General features: G+C 41.6%; 1 protein-coding gene across 3 annotated transcripts in view; it reads right to left on the reverse strand.

The window, feature by feature from the left end:
* The window catches only part of LOC130020789 (protein RUFY3), an 83265-nt gene that overhangs the window by 33272 nt on the left and 31667 nt on the right, over window positions 1-18326 (reverse strand). Inside the window, exon 2 of one of the 3 annotated variants that reach the window (XM_056111488.1) lies at window positions 4805-4858. The exons of the other annotated variants lie outside the window; for them this stretch is intronic. Coding sequence (XP_055967463.1) covers window positions 4805-4858 — 54 coding nt within the window. The remainder of the gene's footprint in view (window positions 1-4804; window positions 4859-18326) is intronic. 3 annotated transcript variants of the gene reach the window in all.

Below are 18326 nucleotides of genomic sequence, written 5' to 3' on the forward strand. Positions count from 1 at the left end.
AAAGCTGGATTACTGACTTGGCCATTAAGGAAAACCAACAGTTCTACCGGAAACAGAACCCAAGACAGTCTTTTCATTAAAGGGGTTCTTTTGTTTATACCTGAACTGGATAGATGCCACATGGACAGTTCAAAGTACTGTGTTGTCTTTTATACTGAAGGTCTCAATATTTGAGTGAATACAATTAGGTCACTGTTTTACATGTTGATGAGGTTTAGCTCATAAAACTGCAACATCTATGTAGCATCTTAGCATGTTACATATCTTAAGTTGAATGCATCTGAGGGGAAAAAAAAGTCACAGAAATAGGGAGATCCCTTGGGATCCTGCCTCTTCATGACCACTTCCTCCTTCCCTGAGAGGAGGAGACAAGTTCCCAGGTGAAAGAAGGCACCCCCATTTCTAAAAGGAGGCTTTTCCTTCACCTGAGACAGAATCTGGGGTGGAGAGGTGCTATGCAATTACTTGCCAACTGTACTAAGCTAATTCCTTGCTCTTACCAATCCTCCACAAAGTTATTATTTACTTGTCTTAAAGGTACACAAGCTTCCTGCTCTTTGGGCTTTCTTTCTTGGAAAGAAAATTCAATAAAATGGACATGCTTTTGTCCCGGTCATCTTTTTTATGCCAACCTAAATCCTAGGTATGTCAGAAACCCAATGGGGGTGCAGGGGAAACTTTCCTTCCATGTTATACGAAGAAGTGATGTGTATGCCAAGTCCTGATAAATCGTTATTTTATAGTGCTCTGGAGTCTGGCTGACTGAAGAACTATATTGCAGTGGTTCTTTAACAAACTCTGCAGCTAGCGTGCAGCCAGAATTTAAGTCAGACCCTTCCCAAACAGTGTGACCCTCAGAAAAGTTCGGTTTGGTTTTCTTTTCTTGGGGGGGGGGGGGCTGGCTGGGCTGTTTCTTTGGATATAATTGTAGATTCACATGTAGCTGCATAAAATAACAGAGATAGAGACACATATCTGTCTGTCTGTCCTCCCGTTGTTCATCGATTTGCTCAAGCGGGCCCAGTAACGTCTCCATTGTGAGACTTCTTGTTACTGTGTTTGGCATATTGAATACTCTCGGTAGCTTGCCAGGCTCTCCATACACATCTCATAAAATGAGAGTACATGATCACAGCTGGAAGACTACAGTAAATTACAGTCAAAGCACTGAATGTTTCCATCACCACAAGAATCCCTCAAGTTTTCATATTATAGCTGCGTCCACTTTTTACTTTCCTTCCATCTCTCTAAATCCATACCAATTACTAATTTCTTCTTCATTTCTACAGTTTTATAATTTCAAATGCTATAAAACTGGAGTAATAGAGTTTGTAACCACATATATATTTTTTCTTTTATATTTGTGTGTATATATATTTTCCTTCTCAGTATAATTCTTGAGAGATACATTCAGGGTGTTGTGTATAGCAACGGTTTGTTTCTTTCTACTGTTGAGTAGTATTTCACTGGGAAATTTTCTCAGTCTCTTTATCATTATGAGCACAACACTTCAGGAAAACCTTTAATGAATGTGTGGTCTTACTAATCCATTTTAAGTACTAAATGCTAAAAAAGATCTCTCAGGGTAGATTCCTTCTATTTCCCAAGACGGTGGACATCAAGTCTTACCTCAAAATAAAACATGAGAAAGAACAAGAAAGCAATCCTGACCAGTTAATAGCTCACTCAAGTATATTATTTTCCTATTTCAAGTAATATCCTGACCATTTCAATCTTTTGTGAGAAGGGTCACCACAACTGCAAATTCACAGAATCTGTTGAAAAGGCTTACAACTTGTTCTTTTTTACTGTAATTTTATATTGCTTTCCAAAACTTTTATAAATTAGTAGCACATATGAGGTGAGATGTGACATAATTCATCAGTTCTGTACATGTAGCACAATTCCACCTGGTGATGGAAACATTCAGTGCTTTGACTGTAATTTACTGTAGTCTTCCAGCTGTGATCATGTACTCTCATTTTGTGAGATGTATATGTGTCTCTTTCTCTGTTATTTTATGCAGCTACATATGAATCTACAATTATATGAAGACAACTCCATATTCTGCTAGACACAAGCTATACACACACACTGAACAAAGGCACAAGCAATCAGCACTGTAAGAACTTAGTGCATAAAACCTTTCACTTTTATGTTGTTTTTTTTTTCCTGTGGGGGGCACACCTGGCAGTGCTCAGGTCTTACTCCTGGCAGGCGAGGAGGACTATCTGGGGTGCGAGGGTGCTGTTTGCAAGGCAGCACCTTTCCCACTGTACTATTCTTCCCAATCTCTAAAAAAAAATTAAAAAAAAAAAACCTTAATTAAAAAAGGAAGCAAATTTTTTTTTTGGGGGGGGGTCACACCCGGAGATACACAGGGGTTACTCCTGGCTCATGCACTCAGGAATCACTCCTAGTGGTGTTTGGGGGACCATATGAGATGCTGGGAATCAAATCCGGGTCGGCCGCGTGCAAGGCGTGCAAGCCCTACCCCGCTGTGCTTTTGCTCCAGCCCAAAAGCAAGCAAATTTTCAGAAAACTCGAAGCCAGTGTTGACACCTCACCTATTAAAAAGCCAATTACTGAGCCAGAGATAAGTCTAGGGCTAGCTCATGCGGGACGCCCGGAGGCAAGGCCTGGTGTACACACGTGGTTCCCTGAGCACCCTCAGGCCCATTTTCCCAGAGCAGCTCCTGACCAAGGTTGTGTGTGTTCTGCACACCCACCCTGCTCCAAAGGCAAAACGGCCAACAACTGTCACACGCAGGAAAGAATTGGCTGACATCTCAGTTAAGGTCCTCTGAGAAGACCTGGGTCCACAAACATTATTGGTTTTCAGAGAAAGATAAATTTTATTGAAACCCATATTCACTGTTTCAAGCATTCACTTAAAAAAAAAAGGATTTCTGTAATTCAGTTAAAAACTAGCATTTCTGAATTGAGCCAGAAAAGTGATATAAACAACAGGAACGAAAAGACTGAAAAAGGCTTTAAAAAAATCAAGTGATTTTTCCTTCCACCACTGATTCGCTTGTATTGGGCCTCACCTACCACTGGCTGCTGGTCACTCCAGGCAGAGCGCTAGGTACCAAGAAGTACCGGGGAATTGGGACTGAACCAAGGCCTCCAGCACTCAGAGCCTGCACCCAGACCACTGGGTGAGCTCTCTGCTCACTCGCCCACTCCCCACATTCTGAGTTTTTTCTTTTTTGAAAAAACTACACAACAGAAACTTTTGGCCAACTTCATGTTACTGCAAAAAGCAAAAGTGGTAGTCTACCAGCACTATCAAAGTATTCATATAATTTATATCTTCTATTTTTTTTAAAGTGCTTCTATTACATCTTTTTTATTTCATCTAGGACAATCATGCACAAAGATCCTAGCAAAAACTAAAAGTGAGATTTGACTTACAGTGACTTTGATTCTTGCAGTAGTATGTGTATCAAATAGAATTTTATACAGATTGAGTCATGGGAAGATGTCCTTAAGGAGAGATAGATCTGTTGTCTTTTACATAGCATTTTGCTTTATCCATATTTTTTGGTGTGTGTGTGTGTGTGTGTGTGTGTGTGTGTGTGTGTGTGTGGTGCTGGAGATCAAATCCAGGTCTCCTGCATTCAAGGTCTGCATTTAGCACTAAACCACAACCCGGGTGTTGCATTCTGCTTTAGCAGCTAGTCTATCAAAGCAGACAAAATTATAAACCTGTGCGGTCCTTGGGAAATATCAGTAACAATTTAACTCACTGAATAAATCAACACTCTCTTTTTTCCCCCCTTTTTTATGAACCATAAACCAACGAGATAATATTGATTTCTCCCCCCCCCCAACTAATTATACATAATGAGTTATAGTGAAAGCTGAATCAAATATCAAATAAGGGCTAGAGAGGTAGTATAGAGGCTAAGGACCTTGTTTTGCACATGGTTGACCTAGGTCTGAGCCCCAGTACCACATAGAGTTCCCTGAGCCCTTTCAGGGGCAAAATTATAAAATAATAGAGTCCCCAGAGACAAATTCCTATTCATTCATTTCAGTTTAAGATCATACAAATTACCCTGAGCTCCTTAAGTTAGGTGCTAACTGTACAGGAGATAATTATTGGCTTGAAGAACATGAGATAAATATACTACTTTTCAATATAAATCCCCCAGGAAAGAATCATCAGCTTAATGATATGGAAATCTATACATCAAAGCAATATTCCAGAAAAATATTCCCAATTCCTGGTATCTGTTTCTGATACTGTGGGATGCACAGAAATCTATTACATATATGCGTGAATAAGTATACATATTTATTTACACACAATCACTGTAGCACTGTAGCACTGTCCTACTGTTGTTCATCGATTTGCTCAAGCGGGCCCAGTAACGTCTCCATTGTGAGACTTGTTGTTACTGTTTTTGGCATATCAAATACACCATGGGGAGCCTGCCAGGCTCACACACAATCATGTGAATAAAAATTACATCTTATAAATAAACTTTTGAAAACATTATTTAACAACTATCCAAAACAAACAGTCTAAACAAACACTGATGCCCCTTTACTTGGAAGCATCAGGATTAATTAAGATTTTAATTAATAAAGCCTCATCCTGTCTGAGGTACCTGTATGGAAAATTTGACAAACGTGTTACTGCTCCATTTATCGCCATGGAAAATAATAACTAAACGGACACTTCCTCTTATGGAAAACAATCCAAAGGTGGTTAGAAAAGAAAAATAAAGAAAGGAAGGAAGAAAGGAAAGAAAGCAAGAAAAAAAAAGCTGAAAGATGTTGGTGTGGCACGCACCTTCAGTATCATCGCGCATTTGCTCCACCAAATCTGTCAAATCCTCCCAAGAGTCTTTGCAAACGGCAAAAAGAAAGGAAAAGAAAGAAAATGTCATGCAGGCCAAGAAAGAAAAGTGCTATTAAAAAACAGGGGTTCAAAAGGCATAACTGAAAAAGAGGGTTCTAGGACTCTTTCCACTTCACCCCAAGATTAGTAAGGGTTGGTAGTCAGGCAGGGAGTCCCCATGGAGGAATAGATCTTACTAAGCAAACATACCAGTCATGACTAGGGAATGCGTTAAAGCTAAGGTTAATCGTTTCAAGGCTTCTAATAAAAAAAAACAAAGATGTATGCTCCATATAAAAAAAGATTTTTCCCATTAAAAATTAAATTTAGGCTCTTTACATCCCAAGTACCCAAAACATCAACCTCATTCAATATTGATTCTGATCACTTCACCAAGGTTGAAAATTCTGTGGAATATTTTTTAGACCCAGGATATAGACCTCATTCAACATTGATTTTGATCAATTCACCCAGGTTGAAAATTCTGTGCAATACTTTTTAGACCCAGGATACAGATACTGTGGAATACTTTTTAGACCCAGGATACAGAGTTACTTTTCTTAAAATTTCCCCCACAAAATCTAAATACCATTCCCAATGCCTTCTGCCTTGCCAGCAATTCCCCTCCCCCTGCACCCCACCTTTTCTCCCAAATTAAAAAAAAAAGTTGCTTTGAAGACTAATAATTTAACAATCAATAAAAGGATGTTTATTCAGTTAAAAGTACAGTACTTATTGGAACACTGTATGCATAGAACGCTTTAATTAACAGCATCGTAAATCATAGTGCCTAAAATAAAATTTTTAAAAAGGTACAGAATGCTTTTACTAACAATTGATTGTTCTTGCAAGTCAATGTGAAGTAAATGCTAGGAAAGCATGAAAAAGATTACAAATGTCGTGGATATTAATAGGTTCTCTTATAAGATTATTATTGAAATCAATTCTGAGACTCTAAATATTTTACTTTTTGTTCCTCAAATAATAAAAATCCTAATATGTCTGCACAAGTCTCCTTCCCTCCCCATTTGCCATGTCAACAAATGCACTGTTCCAGTTGATGTAGGTGGTACTGCGGACTGAATTTATAGCCTCATACATACAATGCAACGGATCGACCACTCAACCACATCCTCAGGGCCCTATACAAAAAGTCTTAAGAATGAGTTATTGGGGTCGGAGCGATAACACAGTGGGTAGGGCATTTGCCTTGCACACTCACAGGCGACCCAGGTTCAATTCCCAGCATCCAATATGGTCCCCAGAGTACTGCCCAGAGTAATTCCTGAGTGTAGAGCCAGGAAAAACTCCTGTGCATCACCGGGTGTGCCCCCCGCCCGAAAAAAAAAAAGCTGGTAGTGGCCTCTTAAAGAAGGAAGCCCCAGCATCAGAGAGATAAAACCGCTAGGAAGGAGCCTAGTCACCAGGGAACAACCAGGAGTAATTCCCAGTGCAGAGCCAGGAGAAAATCCCAAGCACCAACGGGTGTGACCCCCCTCCACCAAAAAGGAAAAAAAAAAAAAAGAATGAGTTAGCTTCATCCTTTATTTTTGAAACTACTGTTATACATAACTCTGATATTCATACTTGAACTCACAAAATCACGCAAATTTCCTAAGAATAAATATGTAAGAAAGGGTAAGTTTTCAGAAGATGAAGCAGAACAAAATGAGAAGTTAGTGAAAGAATACTTTGCTCATGATAAGCTTTATTTTTTCTGCCTGTCCACCCAGGCCAATGATAAACTTTCTTTCTTGAAAAGTTAATCATGGGTCCAGAGAGATAGTACAGTGGATAAGACTCTTGCCTTGCACACAGAAATCTGGGGTTGGATCCCCAGCATCCGATATGGTCCCCTGAGCCCGCTAGGAGTGATTCCTGAGAGCGGAGTCAAGAGTAACCCCTGAACACCGCTGAGTGTGACCCCCAAACAAAACAAAACAGAAAAAGAAAAGAAAGACAGAGAGAGAGAGATAGAGAGAAGGAAAGAAGGAAGGAAAGGAAGGAAGGAAAGGAAGGAAGGAAGGAAGGAAGGAAGGAAGGAAGGAAGGAAGGAAGGAAGGAAGGAAGGAAGGAAGGTTGGTTAATCACAAAAAGCTTGGAATCAGCTCAGGCAAGAGTTTTTTTATTTGTTGACTTTCTAGTTTATTGAATTATCGCTGTAATTAAAATGGCTAATTTTTGGTCTTGTTTCTGGGCCACACCCGGTGATGCTAAGGGCTTACTCCTGGCTCTGTGCTGAGGGATCACTCCTCCTGGGGCTCTGGGGACCATGTGAGGTGCCAGGGATCAAACCTGGGGTGGCCACATGCAAGGCAAGTGCCTTACCCAATGTTATCTCTCCAACCCCCAAAATCTTTAACTTCAGACCAGTCTTTTATACTACTTTCTACTTAGCATATCCAAATCATGACATGTTGTAGCACTGTCGCGCTGTCCTCCTGTTGTTCATCAATTTGCTCGAGTGGGCACCAGTAACGTCTCCATTGTGAAACTTGTTGTTACTGTTTTTGGCATACTGAATACGTCATGGTAACTTGCCAAGCTATGCCGTGCAGGTGCAATACTCTCAGTAGCTTGCTGGGCTCTCAAGAGGGGCGGAGGAATCAAACCCGGGTCCCCAGGTCGGCGGCGTGCAAGGCAAACACCCTACTCGCTGTTCTATTGCTCAAACCCTATCTAACATGACATGTTAAACAGAGAAAATAACATCTTCAATTTACTTTGATAAATTTTTGTTTTTTAAAAAAACAAGAGATTACCTAGAGAGGTGAGAATAAGGTGATTAAGAAGAAGACAAGCATCCCTACTCTATTACACTTGCGCGGGGCTGGAGTGATAGCACAGAGGGAAGGGCGTTTGCCTTGCACACGGCAGAACCGGGTTCTATTCCCAGCATCTCGTATGGTCCCCTGAGCACCGCCAGGGGTAATTCCTAAGTGCAGAGCCAGGAGTGACCCCTGTGCATCGTCGTGTGTGACCCAAAAAGAAAAGAAAACAAAACAAAACAAAACACTTGTGCTCCAGTTCAAGTCTAGAATTTAATGATTTAGAAAACTAAGAATAGGGATAGAGTGCTGAAGACCAGGATTAAGTTTCCAACTTCTATTAATATCCCATGAAAGTCTCTTTAAATAATCAGGTGAGAGACAGAATGATTCAGAGAAGAGACTGAAGTTGTTCTTGAGAGAAGGAAAACACTTGCTCACCTCTCAGCTCCAACCCTCGCCAGCTGGCCGACCTCGGGCCCTTCATCTCTTTCTCCCTCTTAATAGAGCTCCTCGAACTTCCTTTTCTATTTGAATTATCTGGAAAGCTTTTAACATTCCCAAAGTCTTTTTAATATTCCTAATAATGTGGTTGGGGGCCAGGCCACAATTGTGACAATCATGTCAGAACCATCTCCGAGGTGGGCCCAGCCTTCAGTAATTTTAATTTTATTTAGAAGATTCCAATGTGTGATCAACTTTGAGACCCACTAATCTTATAAATAAGGGAAAAGAAAAGTAGCTATCTTGTTGTGCTGATTTGAAGAATAAAAGTAAACATAGGCCCAATTCTTTATCTGGCTTTATTCTGGCTAGTTTATTTATTTATTTATTTATTTAAAAAAAAATTTTTTTTTTGCCTTTTGGGTCACACCCGACGATGCACAGAAGTTACTCCTGGTTCATGCACTCAGGAATTACTCCTGGCGGTGCTCGGGGGACCATATGGGATGCTGGAAATTGAACCTAGGTCGCTGCGTGCAAGGCAAACGCCCTACCTGCTGTGCTGCTGCTCCAGCCCCTGGCTAGTTTATTTTTTTAAATTTGTGACTTATTTTAAATTTTAGATATAAAATGGTACATTTAATTTTGCTTTGTTTTGGGCCACACCTGCTGATGCTCAGGGGTTACTCCTGGCTCGGCACACAGGAATCACTCTCAGCAGTGCTTGGGGGCTATATGGGATGATGAGATCAAACCTGGGTCAGCCGCAAGCAAGGCAAACACCTAACGACTATACTATTGCTCCAGTCCCTAAAATGGTCACAGTTTTTGCAAGTTTTCTGAAGCCAACAAACCACATAGAATTAGCAGGATGCAGGGCGGTACTCCAAATTCAAGCGCCATCATTATTTCTGCAGTTAAATAAATGAATCCTGAGACTGAGCAGAGTAAATAAAGACTATGCAATGCTCCAGATAAGTTCAGGTCATGTTTTAATACCAAGAGTTCAGGTAAATTAATGAAAAATGTGTTTGATTTCCACAGCTTTCTGAACTTTGGAATAGTGGATCTTTATATGCAAAAGCAGTCAGGAAGTGTCTCAGACAGAGACACTGTATAATGTTATATGTTAAGGACGTTATACACAGATAATGTAGAAATATATCATTTCAGAAATAATCCTCTAACTATGCTACAGATTTATATTATGCAAATAATATAAATAATCCTCTAACTATGCTACAGATTTATATTATGCAAAACTACAAAAAGGATTTTTTTGGTTTGTTTCTGGGCGACCCGGCACTGATCAGGACTTAGTCCTGGCATGGTGCTTAGCGGTCACTTCAGGGGGCTTTTGGGGAACAAGACAGGGTGCTGAGGATCACACCCAAGTTGGTTGAGGGCAAGTACCCTACCTGCTGTCCCATCATTCCAGTCCCCAGAAGGGAAGGGATTCTTTCTTTTTTTTTTTTTTTCCTTTTGGGTCACACCTGGCAATGCACAGGGGCTATTCCTGGTTCATGCACTCAGGTATTACTCCTGGAGGTGCTCGGGGAACCATTTGGGATGCTGGGAATCGAACCTGGGTTGGGCGCACGTGCAAGGCAAACGCCCTACTCGCTGTGCTATCACTCCATCCAGCCCCCACAGAAGGGATTCTTTCTTTCAAACACCACCTTGGCTGTCCAAATGACTTTCTACGAAACCTGTAAATTCTGGCCATCAAGCCTATATTATTCCTAATTTTCTTTTCTGTTTCTTTTTTAATTTTTTGGGTCACACCCAGAGATGCACAGGGGTTACTCCCGGCTCTGCACTCAGGAATTACTTCTGGTTGTCCGTGGGGGGACCATATGGGATGCTGGAAATCGAACCTGGGTCGGCCGTGTGCAAGGCAAACGCCCTACCCACTGTGCTATTGCTCCAGCTCCAATTCGTAATTTTTAAACATTAGCATCTCTGTATCTGTCATCTAACTAAAATAACCACCTTATAAAAATCAAAGCATAAAGATCTTTCAAGATCTGTGTAGCGAGGGTGGTGGAAGATGAGTATCCGGGTGGGAACAAGAGGGGGCTCCTCCCCCCGGCCCCTCGCCCCAGTTTGGCCAACTGTAGCACATTTCTGTTCTAATCACACACCCGGCTGTTTTTAAAGTGAATTTAATGGGATAAGGTTCAAGTGATGAAATCAATCTGCAAGAGCTGCCAGGGGCTGGGGAGATGGCTCAAATGACAGGAAACATGCTTGGTATGAGAGAGGCCTGGACTCTGGTCAGTTCTGGGTGGCCTCTGTCTAGCACTGACGCAAGGACCACTGGGTATGGCCCTAGAACTTTTCTTTTCTTTCTTTCTTTTTTTTTTAAATAAAACAGCCCTCTAAGAGTAAAGTGAAAATCATCTGCCACACAGGCAGGGGGAGGGGTGGGATAGGGTATACAGGGGTTCTTGGTGGTGGAACATGTGCACTGGTGAAGGGATGGGTGCCTGATCATTGTATGACCGAGACTTAAACCCGAAAGCTTTGTAACTGTTCTCACGATGATTCAATTAAAAATAAATAAAACTTCAAAAACAACAAAACAACAACAACAAAAAGCCCCAAAACAGCCCTCTATTCCCTGAAAGACTGAAGGCTTGTTTCTTCTCTTAAAAATTATTCTCCATTTTATCAAGGCATGTGCCGGATTGTACTGCACAAAAGAATGGATATCATGTTATTCTTCAAAACCTCCAAAGAATTTTATATATATATATATAAAATATATATATGTATAATTACTGGGCTCTCTGGAAGTATTTCAAAATATTAAATTGGCAAGTTATTGTAAAAATATATAAAATTAACCAAAGATGTGGATGGAAAACTCTTGACTTTCTTAGAACAGATAATTTCTCCAGGGATAATACTTTGATATCTTAAGCATATTTTATCCAGTCTTAAAAACAAACGAAAAAACCTACTTCAGAGTCCACAAAGAGCTAGAGTTGGAGCACATACCTTGCATGCAGCGGCCCCGAGTTCGAGCCTTGGCACTAAAGCTACTGGCCCCAGAATCACTTGGCTTCCCAACACCTATCCCCAGGCTGATGAAAGAAACGCCATTAATTCACATTCTCAGATTACATGAAAGGCCTAAGACCTGCAGTTAAATCTTGTTATCCAGCTTTACACCATGCAGGCGTGGGCTAGATATACAGTATAAACGTTAAAGCAGATGGAGCAATGGCTAGCTAAGAAGAATGAGTCTCTGTGCCTGCCCAGAAACACTGACTATCAGGGAAGAGGGGTACGTGGTTTAGCAGCGCCAAGTGGAAGGCCGGAGAGATAATGTCAAAGGGCTGAGTGCGTGCTTTCCATGCGGGAGGCCTGAGTTTGATCCTCAGCACCACCACGTCCCCTGAGCCTCAAAAGGAGTCACCCCTGGGGCTGGAGCGATAGAACAGCACAGCGGGGAGGGTGTTTCCCTTGCATGGGGCTGATCCGGGTTTGATTCCCAGCATCCCATATGGTCCCCCCCAGCACCGCCAGGAGTAATTCCTGAGTGCAGAACCAGAAGTACCCCTGTGCACCGCTGGGTGTGACCCAAAAAGCAAAACAAAACAAAACAAAACAAAAACCAAAGGAGTCACCGCTGAGCAGAGTCAGCAATACCCACAAGCACTGCCAGATGGAACCTAGCTCTACCACCCCTGAAAGAAAGGCCAAGGGGTTGGAGCAACAGTACAGTGGGTGAGGTGTTTGCCTTGCACACAGCTGACCCGGGTTCAATTCCCGGCATCCCATATGGTCCCTGAGCACCGCCAGGAGTAATTCCTGAGTGCAGAACCAGAAGCAACCCCTGAGCATTGCTGGGTGTGACCCAGAAAGAAAAAAAAAAGAAAAAAGAAATGCCAAGTGGACTCTCATGAGTCTGGGAAGGAAACAGCAGGCCCACCAGTTCACTTCAAACACTTACACTACAGGACTACAGGGTGTAATATTCCACAGCTAATAGACTGCAGTAACCTTACTAGTAATAAGACGAAGGCTGGAAACGTACAAGGATACTGAGAGTCATGAAAATATTGTCTTTGGCTATCATTCTCTTTCAGGTCTGTCTCAGAACAAACAGATCAGCAGACTACGGGGCTGCAAATATTGAACTGGGTGGATCTGTGCAGTACTGTTGTGAGGGCACACAGCGAGTGGCAACCGCATGTGGTCGGGTGAAGGGCCCTGGCTCTGAAGCTGAGACAGACCTGGGGAGGAGTCTCCCTCTGGCTATGGGGTGATCTGGTTCCCCTTTTTCTCTGGATCAGGGAACCCCCTGAAACTCCTCTTCAGAGGAGGCCTGCAGGAGGTAAAAGCCTCCGCCTTTGTTTATGTACCCAGTTATCAAATCCTGATATGATCTTTCTCCTTTCTCCACAGAACCACTGTGGACAATCAAGTATTTCTGATTACTTTACAGACCAAAAATAATACCTTGATGGAAATGAAAGCTCAAAAATTTAAATTAGTATATCTGTTTTACATTCACAAGAAACTAATGTGTGATCTGTGTTCTGATTTGCTTATAAAATGGATTCCTGTACTGCTAAAAATGGTTATTTCAAGAAAACAGAGGAAATGATATTTAAAAAAAATGAAAGTAAATATTAAACTCAGGAGTAAAAAGTCAATGTACGCAGATAAGTAACAAGTGTAGCAGCAAAGGTACTATTAAACAAACAATAAAATAGTCTAGTAATATATTAATAATAATTTCCAAAAGAACTGTCCATTTTTTTTTGGCTTTTTGGGTCACACCCAACGATGTTCAGGGATTACTCCTGGCTGTGCACTCAGGAATTATCCTGGCGGTGCTCGGGGGACCATATGGGATGCCTGGGATTAAACCCAGGTCAGCTGCATGCAAGGCAAACACCCTACCTGCTGTACTATCACTCCAGCCCCCGGCCAAGTACATTAAAAAAAAAAAAAAAAACTTAGGAGTCCTATTTCTGGCCTTTCTACTCCCCACAGTAGAATCAAAAGTGTTAACCAAAAATATATCTGTATCGGTTCCAGAAAAGGTACTATCAAGTTATCAACACCCAGGGAAATTTAATATTTACTCAGAACATATGGTGAACGGAGAGCTTTACTGAGCCAGGACAGTTAGTTTGTACAGAAGTTATAAGGGTAAAATAGCCATAAATATCACCCCTCAGGAGACCTAAAAACCAGAAAAAGAGGTAAAAGGAATTGCTATCATAAAGATGAGAAAACAGATTCCCTTTTTCGGGGGTCCTCAGAGTGGGCATGGGGGGAGGGGTAGACTCCCTGAGATTCTCTAGGCAGCTTGGAGGATCATGTGATGCTGAGGAGAGAGGGGTGAGCTGCAAGCAAGACTCTTCTTAACCCCCGTACAGTTTCTCTGACCATCAAACAGATTTGCAAGTCAGATGAGCAGGAAGAAGATACAAGGAGGTTACAGAGGTCTGTGGTAAGGTAAGGAGGGGTGAAGAAAAGGGAGCTTCCTCCTTATGCCTGGAAAGGCAACAGGGCAGAAATAATGCCTGATCCACCACAGCTGAGAAACTGCTGCCAGGGCTTCTGCAGCAGAGTCAGATGGAACTGGCATATCTCATGTGTGTTAACCCTTTGGTTTGTTAGAATTACAAGAGAGAAGGAAAAAAAGATCTGCAGACTTTATTTATTTATTTATTTATTTATTAGCTCTCGGAGAGCCCGGCAAGCTACCGAGAGTATTCGATATGCCAGACACAGTAACAACAAAGTCTCCAATGGAGACGTTACTGGGCCCGCTCGAGCAAATCGACGATCAACGGGAGGGCCTTTACCTTTACCTTTACCTTTACCCAGAAATGCTCCGGGGTTACTCCTGGCTCTGCACTCAGGAATTACTCCTGGTGGTGCTCGGGGGACCATATGGGATGCTGGGAATTGAACCCGGGTCGGCTGTGTGCAAGGAAAATGCCCTACCCGCTGTACTATAGCTCCAGCCCCGATCTGCAGACTTTAAATCCTCCAAAAACAAACTCTAGCCATCTTAGGAAAGTGTGAAATTTCTCAGTGCACAATTAACAGCAAAAACACATTCTCTTCTGCCTAGGACACTGTCACCAGCTTAAAGGACAGAGAAAAAAAACATTAACATGTGGTTAACAGTTGCTGGATCAACATGCTGAATGGACCATTCTAAATTCCTTTGGAAAGTTTCAATTTTAATACAGTGTGAGAAACTATAATTCAACTGCAGCACTGAAGGTAAAAAAAAATGAGTCACAAAAAAGTGGCTAATACAAAAGTCTGTGATACCATTATCATTAAAACAAAAAATGAAAAACAAACGTTTGGGGGCCTTGAGAGATAGTGGCATGCAGCATGCAGTCAACCAAGATTTGATTCCTAGCACCACATAAGGTTCTCAGAGCACTGCTCAGTATCCCTAAACTCAGAGTCGAGACAGTGTGGCCCCCAAACCCAAAAAAATTAATCAAAATAATTTCTTTTGAACTGAAGATGATCAAACCAAGTGGAAAAAAAAATCAGAAAGTGAAAGCAACCGGTTGGGTTCTTGCCTATGTGGGATTCAAATAGTCAAAGTCAATGAACCAATGAATTAACATATCACAATAAAAGTAACTGAGACTTTAGGGAAGAAAACACAACAGTTACTGGAGGGGAGGTGAAGGTAAGGAAGCCAAAGGAAAGGGGAGACGGAGTCATTATGATCTTAGTGATGCCAGGAGAACACTGGGGGTGGGTTTGGGGAGGTCTGCACGCGTACAGAAGGAAGCTACACTCCCCAAATTTATATAGCATTGTAGACCACTGACAAATAAAGAATACTCCCACAAAAAAATAATGTAGGGGACCAGGATAGAGCTCAAAAAGCTGGAGTGAGTGCATCACACACAGAAGCCATGGGATCAACCCGAAGCGCCCCAAGCTTCTCTGGACACCCCCGGGGATTAAGGGGTGTCGTTCCAGAGCAAAACCTAACATCGAAAGTTTAGAATTGCTTATGGCACTACACAGTGTATAAAAAATTGAAGTACATCGCTGTTTGACCCAGAAATTCATTTCTAAAAGTCAAAACATGCCATCTTCAAGTTGTAAAGTAAAATGATGTACTAAACTGATTATAGTAGCTGTTTTAACTAAAATCCATACGTAACAATGCTTAATGTCCTCTTTTTAAAAACCATTATTTTCAACACTGACATATATAGTTTATTGTGGGAATAACTGTGATTAAAAACCAGGTAATTATTTAGGAAGCATTTGACCACCAGTCTATTTCACTATTCTTCTACACATAAAAATCTGATTTGTTTTCTTTTTCTTTTTTGTGGGGGTCACACCCAGTGATGCTAGAGTTACTCCTGGCTCTGCACTCAGGAATTACCCCTGGTGTTGCTTGGGGGACCATATGGGATGCTGGGGATCGAACCTGGGTTGGCCACGTGAAAGGTAAGCCCTCCCTGCTGTACTATCGTTACGGCCTCCCGATTTGTTTTCTGGAAGGTTAAATAACCCCAAAATTACAATACCACAGATTTTGGTATTCACTGTTCTTAATCAAAAGTACTTCCCAGCAGTTACAGAGGGTTGGTGAGGAATGGAAGAATTAGAAGACTATGCCCCATTACACCTACTCCCCTGCAAAAAAAAAAAAAAAAAAAAAAAAAAGCATTATCAAAAAGGCTTAAATTTAAAACTACAACTGAAGAGCAGAGAATATTGTGGGAGCTGATAAATGATAGCACTTGTTCCCTTTCTGGCCAGCTATCATGCCTGGGACTCTAACAACTTGAATTCCAATCTGAGTTTGATCCCCGAGTGATAATTCTCTGATTCAGCACAAGATCAATCTCAAGAAAAGGATCAACACAGAAAGAGTAAGTCTGGGACACTGACTTGCTGGCACTGGGGACTGATAACCTAAGGAAGAGTTCGTGTGAACTCCACCAAGAAAGGCATGCATTAATGACTGAAAGGAAAGCTCCAGTCTAAGCAATGTCTGCAAAGGCTGACAGACGGAGAGCAAAGGTGACCGTGTTGAACAGGGCACCAACACAGGCATACTGAGCTGGCAGAAACTGAAAGTAAACCTGCACTGAGAAAGAGAAAGCTCATTCTAGGGAGCCTGTGTTCCAGGCACCCTGTGCGTGGCTTTTTTGTGGTTTCAACAGGGACAAAAGGTGCAGGCATAAATGTTCTGGGTATTTTCTCCATAGTTAGGATTTTTTAAACCCCCCACAGGCAGGTAGTTAAAGCTTACCTTGGAAGGATGTCCAGCCGGGTTATTGTTCCCAGCACAGGACCCTAGAAGGAATGAACCTTGTCCAAAGGACTTTGCCCAGTAGGCTTCTGGGATAGTGTTAGAAATTTGGGCCTTCTCCCTTCTCACAAGATTGCATAACCATACACTGGAAAAATATGACCATGGACCGCTGCGGCTAACCCAGCTGCCAGCAACAAAAAGTTCTGATAAAGTCACCGGGATAGAGTTGGACAAAAAAAGACAGCATGACATATCAAAAGCAAAGAGCAATCAACAGAATTATGTGAGGAAAAGAAAAAACAAAGGAGAATCCAAATGACTCAGGTTTTATTTTCTGAATCTTACTTAAGGAAGGATTCAACTTGGCAGCAGTGGGATCGGTAGGGCATTTGTCTTGCACGTGGCTGGCCCGGCTGACCCGAGGTTCGATTCCTCCGCCCCTCTCGGAGAGCCCGGCAAGCTACCAAGAGTATCTCACCCGCACGGCAAAGCCTGGCAAGCTCCTCGTGACGTATTCGATATGCCAAACACAGTAACAAGTCTCACAATGGAGACGTTACTGGGCCCACTCAAGCAAATCGATGAACAACGGGAGGACAGTGCTACAGTGCAGTGCTACTTAAGGAAGGAGTAAATTTAATATTGTAGCCAATGAATTTAAATCTGGACAGCATGGCCCACCCTTGTGTACTTAATGGGAAGCATTTGGTGAACTTGGAAAACAAGGCTTGCATGGAAATAAAATACAGGTCTGTAGCCTAGAAAAATTCAAAATGTCTTATAGAACTATATATATAAATGAAAATTATATGAAATACAAAACAAAGAAATAGTGTCACTTTAGCCAATTGTTCTTGTTTGTGGATATGTAAAATTGTCACGAAAGATCTTTAATACATTATATTAGGCAGACAGATGCAAATATGGAGTATATGGGCAGGAGCAATAGTAGAGCAGGTAGGACGTTTGCTTGGCATGTGGCCGACCTGGATTCAATTTCCCGGCATCCCATAAGGTCCCTTAGTACCGCCATGAGTAATTCCTGAGTACAGAGCCAAGAGTAACCCCGAGCATTGCCAGGTGTGGCCACAAAAGCCAAAAAAAAAAAAAAAAACAAAAAAACAAAAACAAAAACCCAACAATAATAAAAAAAAAACTGGGTAAAAACATGGAGTTTAGTAAAAATGACATAGTTCCACTATTCACAAACAATTCATTTCTACATCTTTGGTCCTTTTTTTGGGTCACACGTATATAATGTGACATTTTAAACAACTTGTAACCCAGTGAACAGATTCCTGGGGATAGTTTTTTTTGAGGGGCTACACTCAGCAGTGCTCAGGTCTTCTCCTGGCTCTGCACTCAGGGATCACTCCTGGTGGGCTCAGGGGATGATGTGTTGTGCCAAGGATCGAACTAGGGTCAGCAGTGTGCAAGGCAGGCACCTTATCTGCTGGACTATCTCCCAGGTCCAAGGGATAGTTTCTAAAAATATTATATTATCAACAGTGCCTATGCTATTAACTATTTTTCTACATTATTTTTAGTTCTTGTGTACGATGTCCACAATTTGTTACTTTCCTATTAGGCTATTAAGTTGATATTAGAGTTTGGCCAAAAAAATTCATAGTATTATGATAAATACACATAAAGTTTTGCCAGTATCTGTTACTTTCTTAGGATAGATGTCTTGTGGGCATAAATTCTAGGAATTAATTTTGTTTGCTTTTGTTTTTTGAGCCACACCCAGTGATGTTCAGGGATAATCCTGGCTCTCCACTCAGGAATTACTCTTGGCAGTGTTTGGGGGACCATATGGGATGCTAGGGATCCAACTACGATGCCACGTGCAAGGCAAATGCCCTTCCCGCTGTACTATCACTTTGGCCCTGGAATGAATTTTTTAAAGGTTTTAATTCACATTAACAAAATTAATTTCAAAATGGCACTACCATGTATATTCATGAAGTCCTGAGTCTTC

This window comes from Sorex fumeus, unplaced genomic scaffold, assembly GCF_029834395.1.
Source record: "Sorex fumeus unplaced genomic scaffold, SorFum_2.1 ptg000013l, whole genome shotgun sequence".
Lineage (NCBI taxonomy): Eukaryota > Metazoa > Chordata > Mammalia > Eulipotyphla > Soricidae > Sorex > Sorex fumeus.